Genomic DNA, 18,566 nt, shown 5'->3' with positions numbered 1-18,566 from the left:
GAAAAGGTAGGTAGAACTTAGGACAGTGCATGGTTCAATAAACATTGGTTATCATTCTTATTAGGTCTCCCATTAGCTAACTTAAAGCCCCAGAAGCAGGTAGCAAGGGGAAAGAAAGGCTGTCGAACTTCTAGCTCCGCCTGAGTCTTTAAGCCACTGTGTCCCTGGGCTAGTCCTCAAACCCATCCTGGATCTCCTCAGAGATCCTCATAAATGAATGTATACAATAATCCTCGCCCACATCCCTGGGGTCTCGCGAGGAGCCAGGGCTCGGGAGGAATTTGAGGGAATCTCGGCGGAATCCTGCCTCTGCCTGCGCTGCTGCGTTACAGGTGACAGGTCTGGCTCCAACCAACCCGGAAAAGCCAGAAGAGTGCTTTCAGGTAAGCTTCCGTGATTGGCAGCCCTAGCGGGGAGGGCTCTGGGTGACGGCTGCCCCGCCTCCTCACGTCGGGCTGGTTGGCGCCATCCTGGGGGAGGTGGGCGGGTCCCGAGACCCGCGTCGCCAATTGGGCGTCGGGGGAGAGAGAGCTCTGGAAGACCTAGGGCCCCGCCCCTCTCCTTAAGGCGGCCAATGGGTGCGGCGTGTGGGCGGGGCGTCGGCGGCGTCGGTGGCTGGGCGGCTGAGGCAGCTGAGGTGGCTGAGGTGGCCGCTGAGGCGCGGCCGGGATGGCGAAGAGCCCTGGAGAGAACGGGCCGCGCTCGCCCGCGGCCGGAGGGAGCCTGTCAGGGACCCGGGAGAGCCTGTCCCCGGGCCCAGAGGCGGTAGCCTCCGATGAGCTCAGTTCTCTCGGCTCCGACTCGGAGGCCAACGGTTTCGCCGAGCGCCGCATCGACAAGTTCGGCTTCATCGTGGGCTCGCAGGGCGCCGAGGGCGCGTGAGTAACACAGGCACTTGGGGCCGGGGGTCGGGAGGCGGGCGCGGGACCAGGCTTGGGGGCGGCCCTGGACGGGGACAGAGCGCCCTCGGGACAGACCGACATGTCACCCTCCCAACCAGGAACAACCTACCTCGTCTCTCCGCTACCCCACCCCCACCATCCCCCTAGGCAAACTGACCCGCCCCACACCCAGGAGCCCACCAGGGATGGCGGGACTGACGGGAATCCCACCTCCCCCGTTCTGCCCCCTCCCTGCCGACACACCGCACCCCCCACCCCAGAAACGGCCGACAATGCTCTCCTCCCAGCTTCAGGACAGACAGATACTTGTCCCAACATCACTGCTGCCACCCCGGCCTTAGGGCTAACCCCCTCCCAGGCTCACTGATGGCTGCCCCTTCCCCAACAGATATTGTCAACACCTGTCCCCCAAGACCCAGACACCCTTGTCTCACCACCTCACTACCCCCTCCCCAGGGGAACACTTCAGGCAGGGTTCAAAGGGACAGACTGTCCTGCCCCCATCTCATTCCAGAACAGGAACATAGACCTCTGGATGCATTGACATTGGTCAGTGACAGTAACAGACATTTCCACTCTGGGACAGACCGCTCCTTCCTCTCATAGAAGGGTCTGAGTGTGCTCCTCTTCCCACCCAGAGTCAGATTTCTTCCTGACACTGGCAACCAGTGGGCAGAAAATCCCCTCTGCTAGTGCCCACATGGTGACAGTGCCTCCCCCCCAGGACAGAGTGTTGGCTGTCTCTGTGAATGCTATGGAAATGTGCACTGCCTCTTGGGGGGAGCAGGCAGGGAGACAGCAGGGTCCAATCCTCCACCCCAGAGCACCCAGGCACCCAGCTGTCAGGCAGAGGAATATGAGGCAGTGCACCACCACCTTCTCTGAAAGCTGGGTAAATTGGGCAGCCAGCCACACTGTGCCCCACAGAACCCCAGGACCCAGACCTCAGAGATCCTATAGGCTAGCAGTCCCCTTAGGGGAGATGGACTCTAGACTCCATTCTTACCCCAGCTGTCCCGTGACATGAGACCAGTGCTCTGCACAGAACTGACAAGCCTCCCCATGATGTGCCTTCCCTTCGACAGAGATAGCTGCATACAGTCACCTATGGGAGCCTACAGCACTGCTGAGTGCCATCACCCTACTCCAGGGGGTCCTTCTTCCCGTTCTCTGACCAGTTGTGACTGCCCAAGGCTCCTGAACCCTCTCTTATGACTTATGACACATAAGCAGGTTCATCAAGGTCACTTCTGGAGTTTTCTCCAGTCCAAAAGCTTCATATGCACCAGGCCTCCTTTTCCTTTGGAGAAATGTAGGCCCCTCCCCTAAGGAGAGTTCTGTCCTACCCACTGGATCTGTCTCTTCCGACCTCTTTCCATTTGCTCACACCAGGCTAAGCCTCGTCCAGTCTAGGACTCACAGAACAGCCCATATTCCGCTTCCTCATCCTGATTTGGTGGTTTGTCACAGTTGTCTAGGGGTTTGTTTGTGAGAACCCAAAAGGGATTTAAGGTATATTTTTGAATTGAGGAATAGTCACTAGGCCCTGGGAGGGATAAGGGTCTTGAGAAGTAGGAAAGGAGTTATATTTGTGGGTTTTTGGCATGATGTGCTCAGATTTGCTGTGAATTCTAGGAGATGAGAATTCCTACTATATGTTTATCAGGCAGTTAACCAGATCTCAGGGTACAGAGCAGTGTGATAGAGTGGGGAAAAGCCAGGCTTAGGAAGAACTCACACTTGTTGGCTGTGTGACCTTGGACAAGATCCTGAGTCTCTGAGCCTTGTTTATTCACTGTAAAGGGCAATAGTAGTACCTATTCCCAAGATTAACATCGGGATTAAATGAGATTAGGTATGTGAAGGTACCTAGCACAGTGCCTGGCACAAGTAGTGGCCCAGAAAATGTTGGTTTTCTTTCTTTTCCTTCTAAGGGTCTGAAAATTGAGGAGAAAAATGAGGGCGTACCTCTGGTATTTGTGGATAGAGAGAGGCCCCAAGTGGGAGCACCTCCCTTTGGCTGTAGTCCCCAATCAGGCTGCCAGACATCTGTCTTCCCCACCCTCCAACCACAAACCCGTACTTTGCAGACACCCTCTGCATCACTGGTGTCTGTAAGCCTGGGGCTGAGGTGGGATCCCAGGTCTCCTCCTCTCCCTGCCTTACTTTCTTGACCCTGTTGGTCAAACTAAAATCTTGGGTGTCTGAAGGCTTTGATCTTCTCTGCTTTGTTTATATTGTGGTTTCAAAAAAGCCAAAAGTAAGTCCCTGCCCACAGCCATAAGAAGGGAAGTTATGGGAAGTTTCAGGGTGACTGCCCTGAAACCAGTCTCGTGGTTGAGGGCTAGGAGTCCATGTGCTATCCCAGAGAAGTGAAACATTAGCACTGATGGCTGCAGCAGAGATGGTGGGAACTCTGGCTCCAGATTAAAGGTCCGTTTCAGCCGTCCTAGACCAAAGGCTGTCTCAAGTGGGTAAGTTTAGGCTGTTGCCAGGGGCTAGGGGGATGGGGAAGAAAGCAGGTCAGAGGCTACCCTGCTTGGGTGACTGTTAGATAACTGGCATGAGTAGATGTTAAAATCATAGACTGTTTGAGCTGGATGGGATCTTAAGATTGATCAACTTAGCCCTTACTTATACAGATGAGGAAAATGAGGCCCAGAGAGAATTATAACTTGCTTAATGTCACACAGCATATTAGCAGCAGAACCAGAACTTGAACTAGGAGTTTCTTACTCCCAGGTCAGGAGTTTTCACTGCCTTCACCATCCCTTAATATGGCCTCTGGTCCTAGCAGAAAATTAGGTGCTGGACAGGTAGAACGTAGGGTTCCTGGCAGGAACCTGCCTGCCCTCACATTCCCTGGCTAAGCTCAGCACTTTTGACTCCCTCAGCAGTGTAGGAGGCTAACAGCAACAGCCCAGCAAGAGTAAGAGTGTGTTGTCATTACCAGTTCCTTAGACTGATCAGCTTTAGGGCTAGTACTAGATGTATTCACCTTTTCTCCTCAGGCCTGCAGCAAAGTAAATGCTCAGTTAGTATTTATTTATTGAATGACATTTACTGATAGACATTTCAAGTCAGAAAGCTGAAAGTGACCTTAGAGATGGCCAATCATACAGATTGGTAAACTCAAGCCTGAGAGAAGTGATTAGCCTTACCTCTTCAGTCTGTTAGGAGCAGCATCAGGAATTGAACCCAGAACTCCTGATTCCTAACCCCAGGCCATTCTACTTCACCTTGTCTGTCACTTGAACCTGCTCTGCAGGGAAACTTTGGTGGAACTACCTGCTCTTGAGCAGTAGCAAGTGGGGAAAAGCAAGAAAGCAGCCAGCCAGCAAAGGGCCCTGTGGGTGGCATGGACACAGACAGGAGCTGGCAGCCTTAGTTCTTTTGGCTTGGCTGGGAACTGAGATGGTTGTTGAAGCCCAGGAAGGACCAGAGGGGGGAAAAGTGCCCTCAGCAGGGAAGAGTGGGAGGAGTAATGTTACAATTTCTATAACTTTGGGGATAGGAATAACAGACCTTTTAGTGGGGCAGGGGGCTTTTTGCAGCATAGGGAAGGGAAAGAAAGACAGATACCAGATCTCCTGGCCTGAGAGAGGTGGGTCCCTGATCTCCCTCTTCTTTTCCCATGTGATTGCCAGGACTGGCCTCCTGAGGCTGAAGCTTCCCACCCAGCCTTTGTCTGCTTAGTGCAGCAGGCCAGATGAGGTGAGGAGCTATGCTCTCTGGGATCCCATGGGTGTTGGCTTCCTGTTAGGGGAGAGAGGGAACTGAATTGGGCCCAGGGAGAAACATCTGGAACAGCAATATCGTCTTCTGCTGATTCAGTTCTCCTTTTCCCTGAGCCCTCCACTACTCCTAGCCAACTATGGAAGCCCTATGACTTTGTAAATCATAGAATTGGCTTAATTGGCATCCTTGTAGTTTGCTCTGTGCCAGTTTTGGTTGGGGTATGGCCAGGGCCCTCCTGGCAGGCCACAGCCTGCCTCCCTGCCTTACCATTACCTTCTCTAGTTTATAAGCTCAGAGCATCCTATTTTCTTGAACTATTACAGTTCCCAAGAGTGTATGGAGCTGGCAATAGAATGTTCCCTGGGTGGCCCATCTGGAAGGAGGCAGCTGCATATGTGGGGCCCTGTTCTGTGACTCTAGACCACAGGCCCTCCATTTTTCTCTCCTCCTTCTCTTCCTTCGGCTTCAAAGGAAAATCCGGTTTGGTGGCCCTGTGAGTGTTCTAGAGCCTCAGACAAGACTTGACTTGGTGAAGGAGGGGGCCAGTGCACCAGCTGCTTGCCCCAGGAAGGTGCCTGTGTGTCCGCCTGTTGGGAAATTCTAAGCTGTGGGAAAGAGATAAGGTGGTAGGGCCTGCTTGATGTTTTGTCCTCCTAGCATCTGTGTCTGAAACAAAACCTGTAAAGGGCCAGTGAGGCCTGGCTGTGGTCCAGCCACCCAATCTGTTTACACTGAGGTGGAGGAAAGAAGGTGCTCTGTGCTCCTTCCTCACACAAACTCTGGAGTCCGGCTGTCTGTGTGACCTTAGACATGTTGCTTCACTTTTCTGAGCCTGTTTCTCACTGAAATGGTTGTTATAATACTGATTTTGCAGGGTTTTTGTGAAGCTTAAATGAGTCGATGTTTGAAAAGAGCCTGGCTCATATAGTAGGTGTCCGATGAATACCCCTCTTAAAGACTGGAGTAGCTAGTGGTGTTGTCTTTTCATTTTCTACTTTCCATCTCTGGTTCTGATGATGAGTATCAGTGAGGTCCATCCTCTGTGGGCAGGAGTCAACCCTAACCAATGGTGAACCCTTACTTTCTTCCAAAAGACATGGTTAGCTCCTTTCTGTAGATGAACATTCTAAAGATTGGAGAAGAAGTGCCTGAAGTTTGTCAGCTAGTAAATGGCAGAACTGGGACTAGAACCTGTTTCTCAAAGCTGAATCCAGTGACTAAGCTTTGCTAAGGTGGCAGCAGGCAGGGCGTTAGGTGCTTGCTGGTCCGTGAGGCCCCTATACCCAGAGCAGGAGTTAACAGGAAATGGCTACCTCCCCATTCCAGTGTGGAGGGCAAGGCACGTCTCAGTACAGTGTAAGTCCATGGACCCCTAAGTCAAAGAAGGCCTGGTGAAAAAAGATCCTTGGGGAGGCCTTGGAAGCATGTCCAGGTTAGGCTTGGTCTAGCCCTCCCATAGCAGAGTCCATACTGCATTGCCGTTTGTTGATCCCAAACTACTGTATAATGGCCATCTGACTTTGATATCCAGTCTGTACCTTTTGGAAGAAGTCTTTTTGTGTAGGTAAGGGAAGGATTATGCTTTGTGTATAGGTGAGGAACCCAAGGCCTGAAGAAATCTCATAGTTTTAGGTAACAATGGAGCCAGATTAGGGAGAGATTCCAGATCTTCTGCCTCAGCCCATTGCTATTCCGGCTATATGGCACCGCCTGTTCTCTTCCTTATTTCAAGCCAATTGAGTCTCTAGGCCAGGGTGCATTGCCCACCATGGAACAACCCTGTCATCATCCACGCATTGCCAGTGCCCTAGCTGATCACTTTCTTTATCCTGTAGCCATCACACCTATGGGGGAGGCGGCCTCCTTTAGCTGATTTGTCTGCCCCTGGCAAATCTGCTGCTATTTTGAGCCCAAGAACCCTCCCTGGGAGAAAACTATCCTGGCTCCTCCATTGGAAAGCCAACACTCCTGCTGCTTTACCTGCTTAGAAGCGCCCTATCCAGGATTTAAGGGCAGCTGCCAGCTTTAAGTTTCTTATTTCATCTTTCTCTTTCCCTTCTTCATCTCACCCCATTGTGCTCCATTCTGTGCTCTGCCCAGTTCCTCAGAGGCTGTCACAATTTAGCTCTTCACTATTCTTTAGGTAGGGAAATAAGACTGCAGACTCAGGAGGCTGGGAGAGAAAGCCAAGGTTACTTTTGCTAGTTTATCCATCTTAGCAGTGGGCTTATTTACAAAACATTTATTGAGCTCCTACTCTATCAGCGCCTGTGATTAGAACAAGGGATACAGAACTGAAAAAGACATCTATCTGTGTCTTTCTTGTTGCCCTCAAGGGGTTCACAGACTTGTTGGAAAATGAACCACACACAAATCATTATAATGTTGAGCAATGAAGGCTATAATTGAGGTGTGTGGTTGCTTTGGGAATTTAGAAGAAGCAGCAGCCAACTTCACATATAGGAGCCAAGAAAAAAGGCCTTGTATTTGATCCAGGCCTCAGAAGGAGCAAGGGAGGATATTCCATTGGATGGGTGGGAACCATGTACAAAGTGACCCCCAGAAGCCAGCTGTTTGAGAAATGTGGTATGCAGATGTCACAAGAAGAACAGGAAGCAGGAGGATCATGTAAAGCAAGGGGAGGCTAGGAAAGTAGTTTGGGCAGACCTTGCCTAGCCTTGAATGTCAGACAGAGGCCTTCTGTGTTTCATTAAGGTCAGTCTGGTACTGGTATGGAAGATGGCAGTGAGACTAGTTGGGAGAGTTTGGAACAGCCCAAAAGGGCTATGGAGAAGCTTGGAAGAGGTCTGGAGCTATGAGGATGAAGAGACCAGCAAATCAGTAGGGCTTGGTGCCTGACTGGTTATGTGGACTGATAGGGAGTTGGGAAGGCTTAGGATGACAGGCTGAAGTGGCCCTGGACTTTCATAGAACCCAACCTGGGGCCATCTGGTCACAGCGGAGGAAGGGCAACTGTGACCTTCCTCTGTAGTGGACAGTGGGCTGCTGTTGACTCTGCTTTGTCACAGCCCTGGGCTCCCCAAGGTGCCTGGCATAGCTGGCATGCCCAGGGCACATTAAGGCGTTCTTTGTCTCTCTTCAGTAGGAGAGTGGGTTAGCTGGCCTGGTTGGGAGGGGGTGGGGTGAATGGTACTGAGCTTTGTGGTCTCTGCCCAGTAGGCATATTGGATGGCAAGGAAGGCTTCAAGGAGAAAGGAGTAAGGTCTGAGGGCATGGAAAATCTACCTTAGGGCAGTGTCCAAATAGAGAGGGTAGGTTTGGGGTTTGGGCACAGCATTAGCTGATTAAGGGCAGGCAGATGGTAGCTGAGGGCTGGCTTGACCTCACCTTGAATCATTACTGTGTTCCTGGAGCTGGTGTCTCAGCTGGATGTCTCAGCTGGTGTCTCAGTTGGGATGGGTACAAGCAAGTCCAGTGCCTAGGAGGAGGCTAACACTTTAGCACCTAGGAGCCCAACCAGCCATCTCTGAGTTAAGAGATTCTAGCTGGAAATATGGATTTAGGCTAGTAGTGGGAAAGGACTCTGCTGACTCTACCACAGACCTTTGTGGTATGTAACTTAGGCACATCCCCTTGCCTGACCATGGTGCTAATGCTCCCTGTTTTACATTCAGCACTTAACTATATGTGCAACCATGTTCTTGATTCAGGGGATATAGACCTTGCCCTACCCTCCCAGAACTTACAGCCTAGCAGGGATGTCAGACATCCAGCAGGTAGTTAAAGGCCTGGCCTGTATATAAAAGGATTGTGAGGATCAAATGAGATAACTGGATTAGGAGCAAATGTAAACAGAAACTGAACAGGGGTCAGGAGACCTGAGTCCAAGGCCTTGTTGGGCCCCTTACTTGCTGTGTGACTTGGAGAAAATTGCTTAATCTTTCTAAGTTTCAGTTTCCCCTAGATATAAACTACGGCAGTTTAAATGGGATGATGTTGAAGAGTTTGTCTGAAAGATGTTAGAAGCCTGACTCTGAAGGCCCTGGTCTTTTCTTTCCTTGGCCTGTGAAGACAAAGCAGAAATGAGAACAGAGGTAGGTCTCCTGAAAGATTTAACCAAAGCATGCAGCCATAGGGCCGCCTGGGGCCTATGCCCTCCTGGGTAGTGGCAATCACTTGTGGAAGGAGCCAGAGTTTGCTTCATAATTACCACCACCCTCCTGTGTTTTCTGTAGACTTTCATCCAGGCCCTCCTGTCCTGCCTCTGTGTGACCCCTTCTACTCTCCCAGCATAGTCATTTGGTAACGCCATTTCACATAAGAGCCTGCATGGTGGACTGGGCTTCACTGACGCCACCTCATTTAATTCTGTGAGATGTACTTATCACTATAATCCCCATTTTGCAAGGGCAGACACCAAACTCCAGAAAGGTAAAATGAGTTGCCAAGCATCACACAATTTATGGCTCTAAATCCACTAAGCTCCAAATTCCCTGGCAGGAGGGCTTGTGTACATCCAGCCTGGTAGACAGCTCTCAGTTCTGGAGGCGAGTGACAGGGCAGGATCAGAGCAGAGCCTGGATTTACCTCCTAGACCTGTGTCTTCTGCTCACCCTGGACCTTGGATAGTTACTGAACAGTCAAAAACCTGAGTTTCTTCATCTGCAAAAGGGGAGCAATAATTAGAGGACCTCTCTCATGGGCTTATTATCAGAATTAAATGAAATAGTGTAAGTTAAGTGTTGAGCACCAATGTCTGGTTCATAGCAAGTGCCTGGTAAGTGTTATAACAGACATTCAGTTACGTTAATTGAATATTAGAATTATAATGTTGTAAAAGGCCATCATCAAGCACGTCTGTGCTCAGCCCTGTGCTGGGCTTCAAGGAATATCCAGAGCTGGTGCCAGGTCAGAGAGGGAGTGTCCTTTATCAGCACTGTCTGTACTTTACTCACCTGATCTTAAGGTAGGGGGCAGTATTCCCATTTCCCTGAGGAGAAAACTGTAACTCAGAGTGCCTGAGGTCACAAAGCAAATGAATCTGTCAACAAAGAACCAGCCAGGTACCAGGTTCTGTTCTAGGCCCAGGATGCACTGCAGAGAACGAGACAGGCAGAGCCCCTGCTCTCCAGGGACGATTTTGTAGAATGCTGCCTCGGCGAAGTAGACAGTCAGCTGGAGAAACCTTACCTGCTCTACTGGACTGCTCACATTCCCCAAATAAGCTGGGCCCTTTTCTATTGACTTGTGCTTGCTCATACTGGGTCTTCCACCTGGTGTGCCCTTTTCCCTTTCTCAACCTGGCCACTTCCTGTCACCCTTCAAGGACCATCTCAAAAGTCAGCTCTCCTTTAAAGCTTTCCCTAAATACCCACATTTCTACGCTGGGGGATTCTTGCAGTTTCCTAGCACCTTCTACATGCCTCTGCGGTGGCACTTCTATGTGTGCTACTTATTTACTCACCCATCTGTCTCCTCTGCCAGATTGACCTCTTCAAGGGCAGGGAATGTAGTTTTTCATTTTTGTAGACGCAGGGCCTGGAACACAGCCTCTAGAGAGATGTGTATGGAATATAATGAGGTGCTGATCGTGTTCTGTCTCTAGAGTAGTTAGAAAAGACTTTGTAGAGATGAGAGGAAGTTCTAAATGAGGCCTCGGAAGATAAGTGGACTAAATGATAGTGGGGTTAAGGGTGAGGGAGGGCAGCTCAGAGAGGGAGCTACCTAGAGATAAGACTGGAGAGAAAAGGGGATGTTTAGAGGGAATAGGAGGAGCCTGAGATTTCTGTTGGGCAGGGAAGGCAGTAGGGGGCCCTGAAGGAGTCTGGTAGAGGAGGGACCTTATGTAAGCAGTGAGTCAAGACTAATTTGGTAAGATATATCAATAAGATCTAGCAGTTTGGTAAGGATGCGTAAGGGGGCCCAACATGAGTCAGGGTGGCTGTGGGTGCCCACAGTGAGATTGTGATCTGAGGACCCAGTTGCCGGATGGGGAATTTTAAGCATTACTCTTCCTGGTAGGGGGTTGGGACTTGGGGAAGGGATGTTTTTGGTTGAAATAGTCTGTATACCTTTCTACAGTTGTCAAGGGGAGTTGCCTTAGGGGTTTGTTTTGGTCAGTGCATTTCCCTAGTTGTGGGGGAGGGGGGAATCCCTGCTGCTTGGAGCCAGCAAGGCTAGTTCCTAAAGGAATCATTTCTTCCATCTGAATCTTGAGGGTGGGGGTGGGGAGGTTGAAGCTGAGCAGAGTGGAGAGCTGGGCAGAGGCCCAGGGCACTGAGGCCAGTGAAGGGTGGAGAGAACCTGTTTACCATTGTGCACTGACCCAGGGCTGGAAGGAGCAAAGCCAAGGAATTCTGTATGGGAAAGGGAGGCAGGCCCAGCACTAGCTTGCTTTGGGAGTTGGGGAGAGTGAAGCAAGCCAGACTCTCTTTCACCCGGGACAGGGAGCCTAGACACTGCCCTACCTACAAGCCAGGGGCTGCCAGGCCCCAGGAGGGAGCACCAGGCTGCTACTGACTAACTCTTGCTTTTCTACACTCACAGAGTGGCCTTGGGCAGATCACTTATCATCTGGGCTACAAGCTTCCATGGCTGTCCGGGGATGGGGTAGACTCACTGGGTGCTCTCACAGGCTTCCCAGCCCTGACCATTGGCTGTTTGCACACCACCAACACACCCTCTCTTGCATTCCAGTTTCTTATCATCAGTTATTACGGTACTGGCATAAAAACTATTTATACTTTCAGTCATTACTACCTCTTAGGTTAATGAACTCCAGACATTGTTGCCCATTGTGCAAAGTAGTTCAGCTTTTTGTTTATTCTCACTTCTTTTTCTAGCTTCAGGTGGGAGAGGGGAGCTCCCCCACCCTGTTGTCCCTGGATCTGTGATTGGCCATATTCTCTCTCAATTTTCCACATATTCATATTGCTCACCACGGCCCTTCTCAGCACAGAGGGAAGTGGTTCTCCACTGGGCGGTGAAGAAGAGGGAAGGGAATGTGACAGGTATTGAGGCAGTATTACATGTGGGGCACTTTCTCTTCATTGGATAGTTTAGTGCTCAAGTGGCAGCCTCCACTTCTAGGCTGTGTAACTGTGAGTTTTAGTGTTTTTCTCTATTAAATGGAGATTACAAAAGCTAATTTCTTAAGGAATTGTGTGCCTATGTAGTGCTTGGCAGAGCTAGTATATGGTGAGTGCTGGAAACCTGTCAGCTCTTACTGTCTCGTGTGATCTTTACGACTGAGGAGGTGGCATTTCCTCCATATTATCAGAGGCTCAGAGAGCAGAGCATCCTGCCCCTTTCACACAGCCATAAAGTGGTCGAGCTGGGATCGGAAACCAGAAGTTATAGTGTGTATATCATGAAGTAAATCCCTTAATATCTTGGGGGCTCAATTGCTTTTGGGTAAAATGGAGATAAGCCTGCCCCGCTGCATGTTTTTGTGTCTCTGTATATGGACCAGTCAGATGTGAAAAGGGATGTGAAAGTGTGAGGTGAGATGCAAATACCATTTACTAGCCACCCACACAGGCTGGGTCCTTATATACCTTTTTTATTCCTCGTTGTAGCCCTATAATTGTGAGGGGTGTGTTTGTTCCCACTTAAAGATGACATTGAGACTTAAGGAGGGCAAGTATTTTGCCCATGGTCTCCTAGGGGGAGGACCTGCAATAGAAACCTAGGGTGGTAGGCTTCAAAGTCCCCATTCTGCTCTCCACCACACCCCACAAGGCCTCACAGTAGTTAAGATGAGGAGGATCAGTCCTGTGGTTTATGACCTTGGGTTTTCTGCTGGGGCTGTGTTTCTCTTCCTTTGGGCTGGTTTGGAGAGTAAAGGAGGGGCTTAGATTGTTTTCTTGGAACCAAGGTTTATCTGCCACTGGCACATAAAAGAGTTACAGGCACAGGAACCATACCTGATCGAGCCTGCCATCCAGAGGGGCTGAGGTATGCCTGGGCAGAAAGCAGACAGCTGGAAGGATGGGAGGAGCAAGACCCCCAGCCTGCAGTCCCAGAAGCCTTGGGAAATGGTCTTGTTCCTCTGAGCCCTTGGAAGTCCCTAGCCTCACTTTTGTGTCCTGTGCCGCACTTTCTCAGGAGAGGGCGACTGGCAAATGACAAATTTCCTAGGCTTGCTGTCTCCAACTGAGGTTGTCCTTGCAAGCTACATTCATTCAGCATATTGGCCTCACTGAGCACTGTTACATATGGGCTGGCTACTCAAATGAGGCAGTCTGAACACTGGAGGAGGGGGATTAGACCATCTCTAGGGACTTGGGGACCAGAGATAGAGCCCCATGACAGTATCTTTAGCATGGCCTTATTTCCCCACAGTCTTCCCAAGGGAGTCAGAAGCAGCACGTGAGTCACTGTGGCAGAGGGGAAGCCCTGGTTCTACCATTTATTAACTTGTGACTGCCCAAGTAATACAACCTCTCTGATTGGGTCAAGTTTTTCATGGGCCAAATGGCAATAGTAATTAATCTATGAGGATCCACCTCACTGGGCTCTTAGGGGCACAAATAAAATTGCTATAGACAGCAGTGGCTTATTGCTCTGAATGCAATGCAGATGAAAGTAACCACGCCATGGAGAAAACCAGACAGGTACCTGTTGAACAGCTGTGAGGTGTATGGTGGGAGTTATAGAAGTTCAAGACCCAGTCCAGTTATGGAGGGATATACAGAGCAATATGAGCAAGCTGTAATGTGTCATTTTGGACTTCATGTCTTGATTCACTAATAAATTAGTGATAGAATCAATTTGAGGGGATTAACACAGCCTTAAGACAAATATCATAGAATAATATAAAATTGAACTAAAATATCTCAATGCATTAGTACACATAAGAGTAAACTGTTTTGCCTTGGCTATGTTACTCAGTTGGTTGGAGCGTTGTCCTGTACACCAAAAGGTTACAATTTGAACCTGTACTTAAGTTTCTGTCAGGGCACATACTTAAGTTTTGGGTTTGATCCCTGGACAGGGCAAGTATGGGAGACAAACTATCAATGTTTCTCTTTCACATGTGTTTTGATCTCTCTCTATTTCTCTTTCCCCCTTCCTCTCTCTCTAAAATCAATAAACATATCCTCAGGTGAGGATTTTTTTAAAAAGTGAGTTGTTTCATAAAATTCAGTTATATAGGTATATATTTAAATCTCAGTGTAAAATGTATTATTGTGGGTCTTGGTTTAAAAACTTTGAGAAACAGTGTTCTAAGTCAGGATGAAGGTCTTCAGGTTGGAAAACAGTCAATGAAATCTGAGCAGGTGTGGAAGCTGAGGGCTTGACCTATGGAGACAGAAGGTTGTAGTACAACGGTCAGGAGCTGTGGAGTCAGGCAGGCCTGGGTTTTAGTTTCAGTTCTGTCACTTACCGCTACATGGCCTTGAATGAGGAATATAACCTCACTAAGTCTTGAATTCTACTTTAAAATAGAGAGAATGATATTATGGTAGGGTTATTATGAAATATATATGAGATAATGTATATAAAACATTTAGAAAGAAATTGGTAAGTAGTAAATCATGTACAGATGATAACTACAATTGCTGCTGTTACCATTGAAGTTGTAGCTTTTAAGTTATATTGAGCCCTGAAAGGGTTATGGTGATTTGGGAAGGGGAGAAAAAAGGGCATTCCAGGTAGGGACAAGTGAGCATAAGGGATAAATTAGCAGTGTGTGTACCAGGCATGAGAATTGTGCAGCCTTAGAAGGGGGTGTTGAGATTATAGGAAAATTTTGGCATTATATGATAAAGAACACTTTTTTGTTTTTGTTTTTATTTTTATTTTTGAGGAAGAAAGTTTTCACAGTAAGAAACTTCAGCAATAGGGTGGCTTCATCTGGCAATCATGAGGCCCCATACCTGGTAGTATTCCAGCAGAGGCTGGGCTGCTAGAGACTGTTCTCATTAGGTTCTTTTGGTTGCAGACTCCCTCAGGCCACCTTAAGGAACGAGGAGTTTTCTGAAGGGTGAGTGAAGTTCTCAGATCTGAAGCAACCCCCATGGGCCATTTGGCCCCTTAAACTGGCTATATGGTCAGCTTCCCTGTCACTAGAAACTGGCTCATGCTCTCCTTCCACTATCAATAGGAAGCCACCTCAGGGCTTCTATCCCATCATGCTATTTGCAGGGACATTCTGACCTCAACTCCCATCTCATGGCTCCTTTCTGAGCATCCTTCCAGGGTCAATTCACAGTGTAGGCCATCCAATCATATAGGGAAACTGAGAGGGCAAGGGACTTGCCTGTTGTAGAAGGGATTTCTACATCAGACAGCAACTTGATCAGATGCCTTCTGAGGTCCTAACTGACTAGACCAAAGGATACGTGAATCTTCTGATTTTTAAAAAATATGTTTATTGATTTTAGAGAGAGAGGAAGGGAGAGACAGAAAGAGGAAACAACATCAATTGACTGCCCGCATAAGGTCCCTGACTGGGCGTCAAATCCAAAACCTAGGTATGTGCCCTGACCAGGAATTGAACCTCCAACCACACTGGCCATGGCTCAATTTTCTGATTTTTTTTTTCTTTTCATTTTTCAGAAGATTTTACTTACTTATTTTTAGAGAGAAAGGGAGGGAGGGAAAAAGAGGGAGAGAAACAATTGCACATCAATCAGTTGCCTCTTGCACTCCCCCATTCGGGACCTAGCCTGCAATCCAGGAATGGAACCTGTGACCTTTCGGTTCACAGGCTGGCCCTCAATCCAGTGAGCCACACCAGCCAGGGCTGAATCTTCTGATTTTTAGTAAGTGGATAGCCTGCAACTCTTCAAGGCACATCCTGTGCATAAAATCCACCTGCAGTTAGAGAGCATATGATGTGCTAAGTGCTGGGGTACAATCGGATCTTCAGTGTCATCCTTCTCACCATCTCCAAGTGGGTTAAACTCCTCTGCTGTTGCAGGAGAAGTCATTCAAATGACCATATTTCCCAGAATTTTCCCAGAATAATCTTTCAATTCACATGTACATTTAAAGTAGTGATGGATTTTTTGTATGTTTCTGAGAAGATCTTGCCAAATCAATGGTGTAGCTTAAAATCAGTAGTGTCTTAGAATTCAGGAAATATGGTCGTTTGTTTTGTACCCACTTAAAATTCCGGTTTGAGGTTTGATGTTCAGGCTTTGAAACTACTGAAGCTGTTATCTGGCATCAGTTAAAAAAGAAAAAACACTGAACTTGAATGTGTTCCCCTGTGTATATGCATTTGGGAGAATGGGTATCTCTGAGGCCCTGCAATCAGATCTTATCAACAAAAACAGACCCAAGGGTTGAGTTGTCAAATGGGCATGTGTTACTTGGGAATTCTTCGAAAACTGGTGATCTCAAGTGAAAGCTGTGCCCTCCGTGAGCTTCAGTTTTCTCATCTGTTCAGTGGGGGATCAGACTAGACAGGATCCATATCCATGACTGCCAAAACTTCCTGCTGACTCAGTGTGGGCACTCCGTTTCATTTAGTTAACTGGCAGGCTTATCCCCTGACTTGTGTAATTGAGTGTTTTGTAGGTAGTGGAAGGCAGGATGGCCTGTGATGCATGGTTCTTTGGTTTCTAGTCCCTGGGTGTTGTGGGGATGCGAGACCTGATCTAAAGGTGTGGTCTCTGCTTGTCTCCTCTCAAGGAGGGAAAGGGAGTTACATTCATGCCCTCCTTGGTTTTGCCTCTAGGTGGTGAGAGGGAGAAAAGTTCAAGACTGGGATGACCAGTGTTTGTGTGTCAAGGCTGACCAGGTTTGCCTCAGCCTGTTGTCCCTCCTCAGCTGTACAGCTCCAAGGCTATTCTCTGGCTTGTGCAGTTCCCCAGATAAACTGCACTGAAGAAGAGGACCTGCCCTGTTGTGTCTCAGAGGCCTCTGCTCTGCCAGGGCCCCACCCTCTGCTCTTCCAACCAGTAAAAGTCACAGCAGTGCATTTCCTTCCGGCAGAGAGAGAGAATCAGAACTGAGGACTGGGCCAGGCCCTGGCCTCACCATGTCCTGTTCCTGAGAGCCTCCTCCCAGCCGCCTCAATGCCTTTGACCCTGCTCTCCTTTCTGGGAGGTCAGGCAGGACTGAGTGCAGGCTCTTGGCTAGGATCTGACTTGGATTTGAATCTGGGTTTTTCCACTGATTTGCTGTTTGACTCTGAGCAAGATACCCTCTCTGGGTATTTTACCTCTCAATATCGTCAAGGACTTTTTTAAATAGGGGAAAAATATGAAGCACACACAGAAAAAAATTAAAAAATACATAATCCACCACTTTAAAAATAACTTTAAAAAGAGAAAGTGTGTGTATGAGAGGTACACATATACATTTTCTTGTTGTTTTACTGATATTGCTCTGTAGGCTAAATAGTAGAGCATGAATTCATGAATTCCTGGTGACTCACTCCTTAGAGGAAACTCGTTCACTTGAAGTACACTCTGGCAAAGCCAGGGGTTCCCGCCCCAGCTTGCCTCAGCTGCTCTGGTGCCTGTCTGCCTGCTCGGAGTGGGTCTCAATGCTGAGGTGTTTTCCTCACCAGCTCTAGTGAGCGTTCAGTGCCAGTAGAATGTTAATACCATGAGGTCTAGGACTTTATTCTGGTTACAGGAGTGCTTCCCCATGGCCTGCCCAGAGGCTCTAGCCCTAGAACAATGCCGACACAGCTGTGATAGCTGCTCAGTTAGTAGATGTACAAACATAGGTAGTATTTGATGGGGCTTTGATGTGTTTGTAGGATTTTGATTGGTAGAGACAACTTGGAGGGTGTTCCAGCACCGGGACTGGTATGAGCAAAGTTTGAAAGGTGGGAAAGGGCCAGGGTGTAATTGGGGAAACTATGAGTAACTAGTTTTGCTGGAGTGAAGAGGTGATTATGTTATTTCTGTACTTGTTTGACTAGTTTTTTCATCCAACTCTGTACCTTGCATGTAGGCCCTCTGAAGAGGCTTATTTATCAAGACAGATCCAGTAAAGGAATGCTGTGCTTTGATGTACAGATCACAGACACTCAGACCTCTTCCTCAGAAAGACGCTGTGACCCTTGGCCCCTTGACACATTGGGGGAGTAGGCACTTGAACCTGCTGTCTCTTTGGCCTGTGCCTTTTAGGGAGGGGGCAGAGTTCTTCTCATCTGTGTTAGGGTGTTCATGAGTTAGCAGTCCCAAAGGGAACAGCAGGTATGGAGGGCAGAGGGAAGAAAGGATGACTGACTGGACTGGTGGCTAAGGCCTAAGCCAAGGCCTTTGCTTGTCTTGGCACTTCTGATCACCCTGCCCTCTGCTCCATAGGCTGGAGGAAGTTCCCCTGGAGGTACTGAGGCAGAGGGAGTCCAAGTGGCTGGACATGCTCAACAACTGGGACAAGTGGATGGCCAAGAAGCACAAAAAGGTGAGGGGCCTAGCTTTGGGCTTTGGGTAGGCAGTTGGTGGCCTGGGGAGGAAGAGGAACAGGGAAGAACTATATCAGCTTAGAGGAGTAGGGGCTTTTCCAACTGCCAGTTGCTGTAGGGTATGCCCATCTACCAGTTCTGAGATGGGAACAGAAGCTGTTTGGAGATCAGGGCCCAGCCTTCCCTTGATTCTCCCACATGACTTCAGACTCATGCAAACTTTGTCCTAGGGGCAAACTTCAAAGCTGCTCTTAGCCAAAAGCCCTTATAGGCAGCTTTCCTCCATTCCTTCCTGAGGAAGTCTTCACTGCTGCTTACCTATGGAACAGGACTTTATAATACTCATAATAGCTAACATGTGTCAAACATTTGCCACACGCTGGGCACTTGATTGGATAATCCTATAATAACCTAGTCAGGCTGGTAGTAGTAGTATCCCCAGTTTACAGATGACCTTAGTATCAAAATTTGAACCCAGGTGTCTAATAATTTTAGTGCCTATATTCTTCACTGCCACAATAAGGGGGACTTCTTCACCCTCTAGATTAATTTAATCAGTTTTCTCTTGCCTCCTGGCCAAAGCAAAAAGA

The 18,566-nt window shown here is 48.6% G+C and overlaps 1 protein-coding gene across 2 annotated transcripts in view; it reads left to right on the top strand.

Moving 5' to 3' along the window:
- The first annotated feature begins 593 nt into the window (after positions 1 to 593).
- The window catches only part of TBC1D10A (TBC1 domain family member 10A), a 29,976-nt gene continuing 12,003 nt past the window's right edge, over positions 594 to 18,566 (top strand). The window contains exons 1-2 of one of the 2 annotated variants that reach the window (XM_028527319.1): positions 594 to 878; positions 17,876 to 17,975. In XM_028527319.1, coding sequence (XP_028383120.1) covers positions 670 to 878; positions 17,876 to 17,975 — 309 coding nt within the window. In that variant the 5' untranslated portion in view covers positions 594 to 669. The remainder of the gene's footprint in view (positions 879 to 17,875; positions 17,976 to 18,566) is intronic. The other variant, XM_036014201.1, reaches the window with a different exon arrangement.

Source organism: Phyllostomus discolor, chromosome 13, assembly GCF_004126475.2.
Source record: "Phyllostomus discolor isolate MPI-MPIP mPhyDis1 chromosome 13, mPhyDis1.pri.v3, whole genome shotgun sequence".
Lineage (NCBI taxonomy): Eukaryota > Metazoa > Chordata > Mammalia > Chiroptera > Phyllostomidae > Phyllostomus > Phyllostomus discolor.
This window is presented reverse-complemented; position numbering and strand designations above follow the sequence as displayed.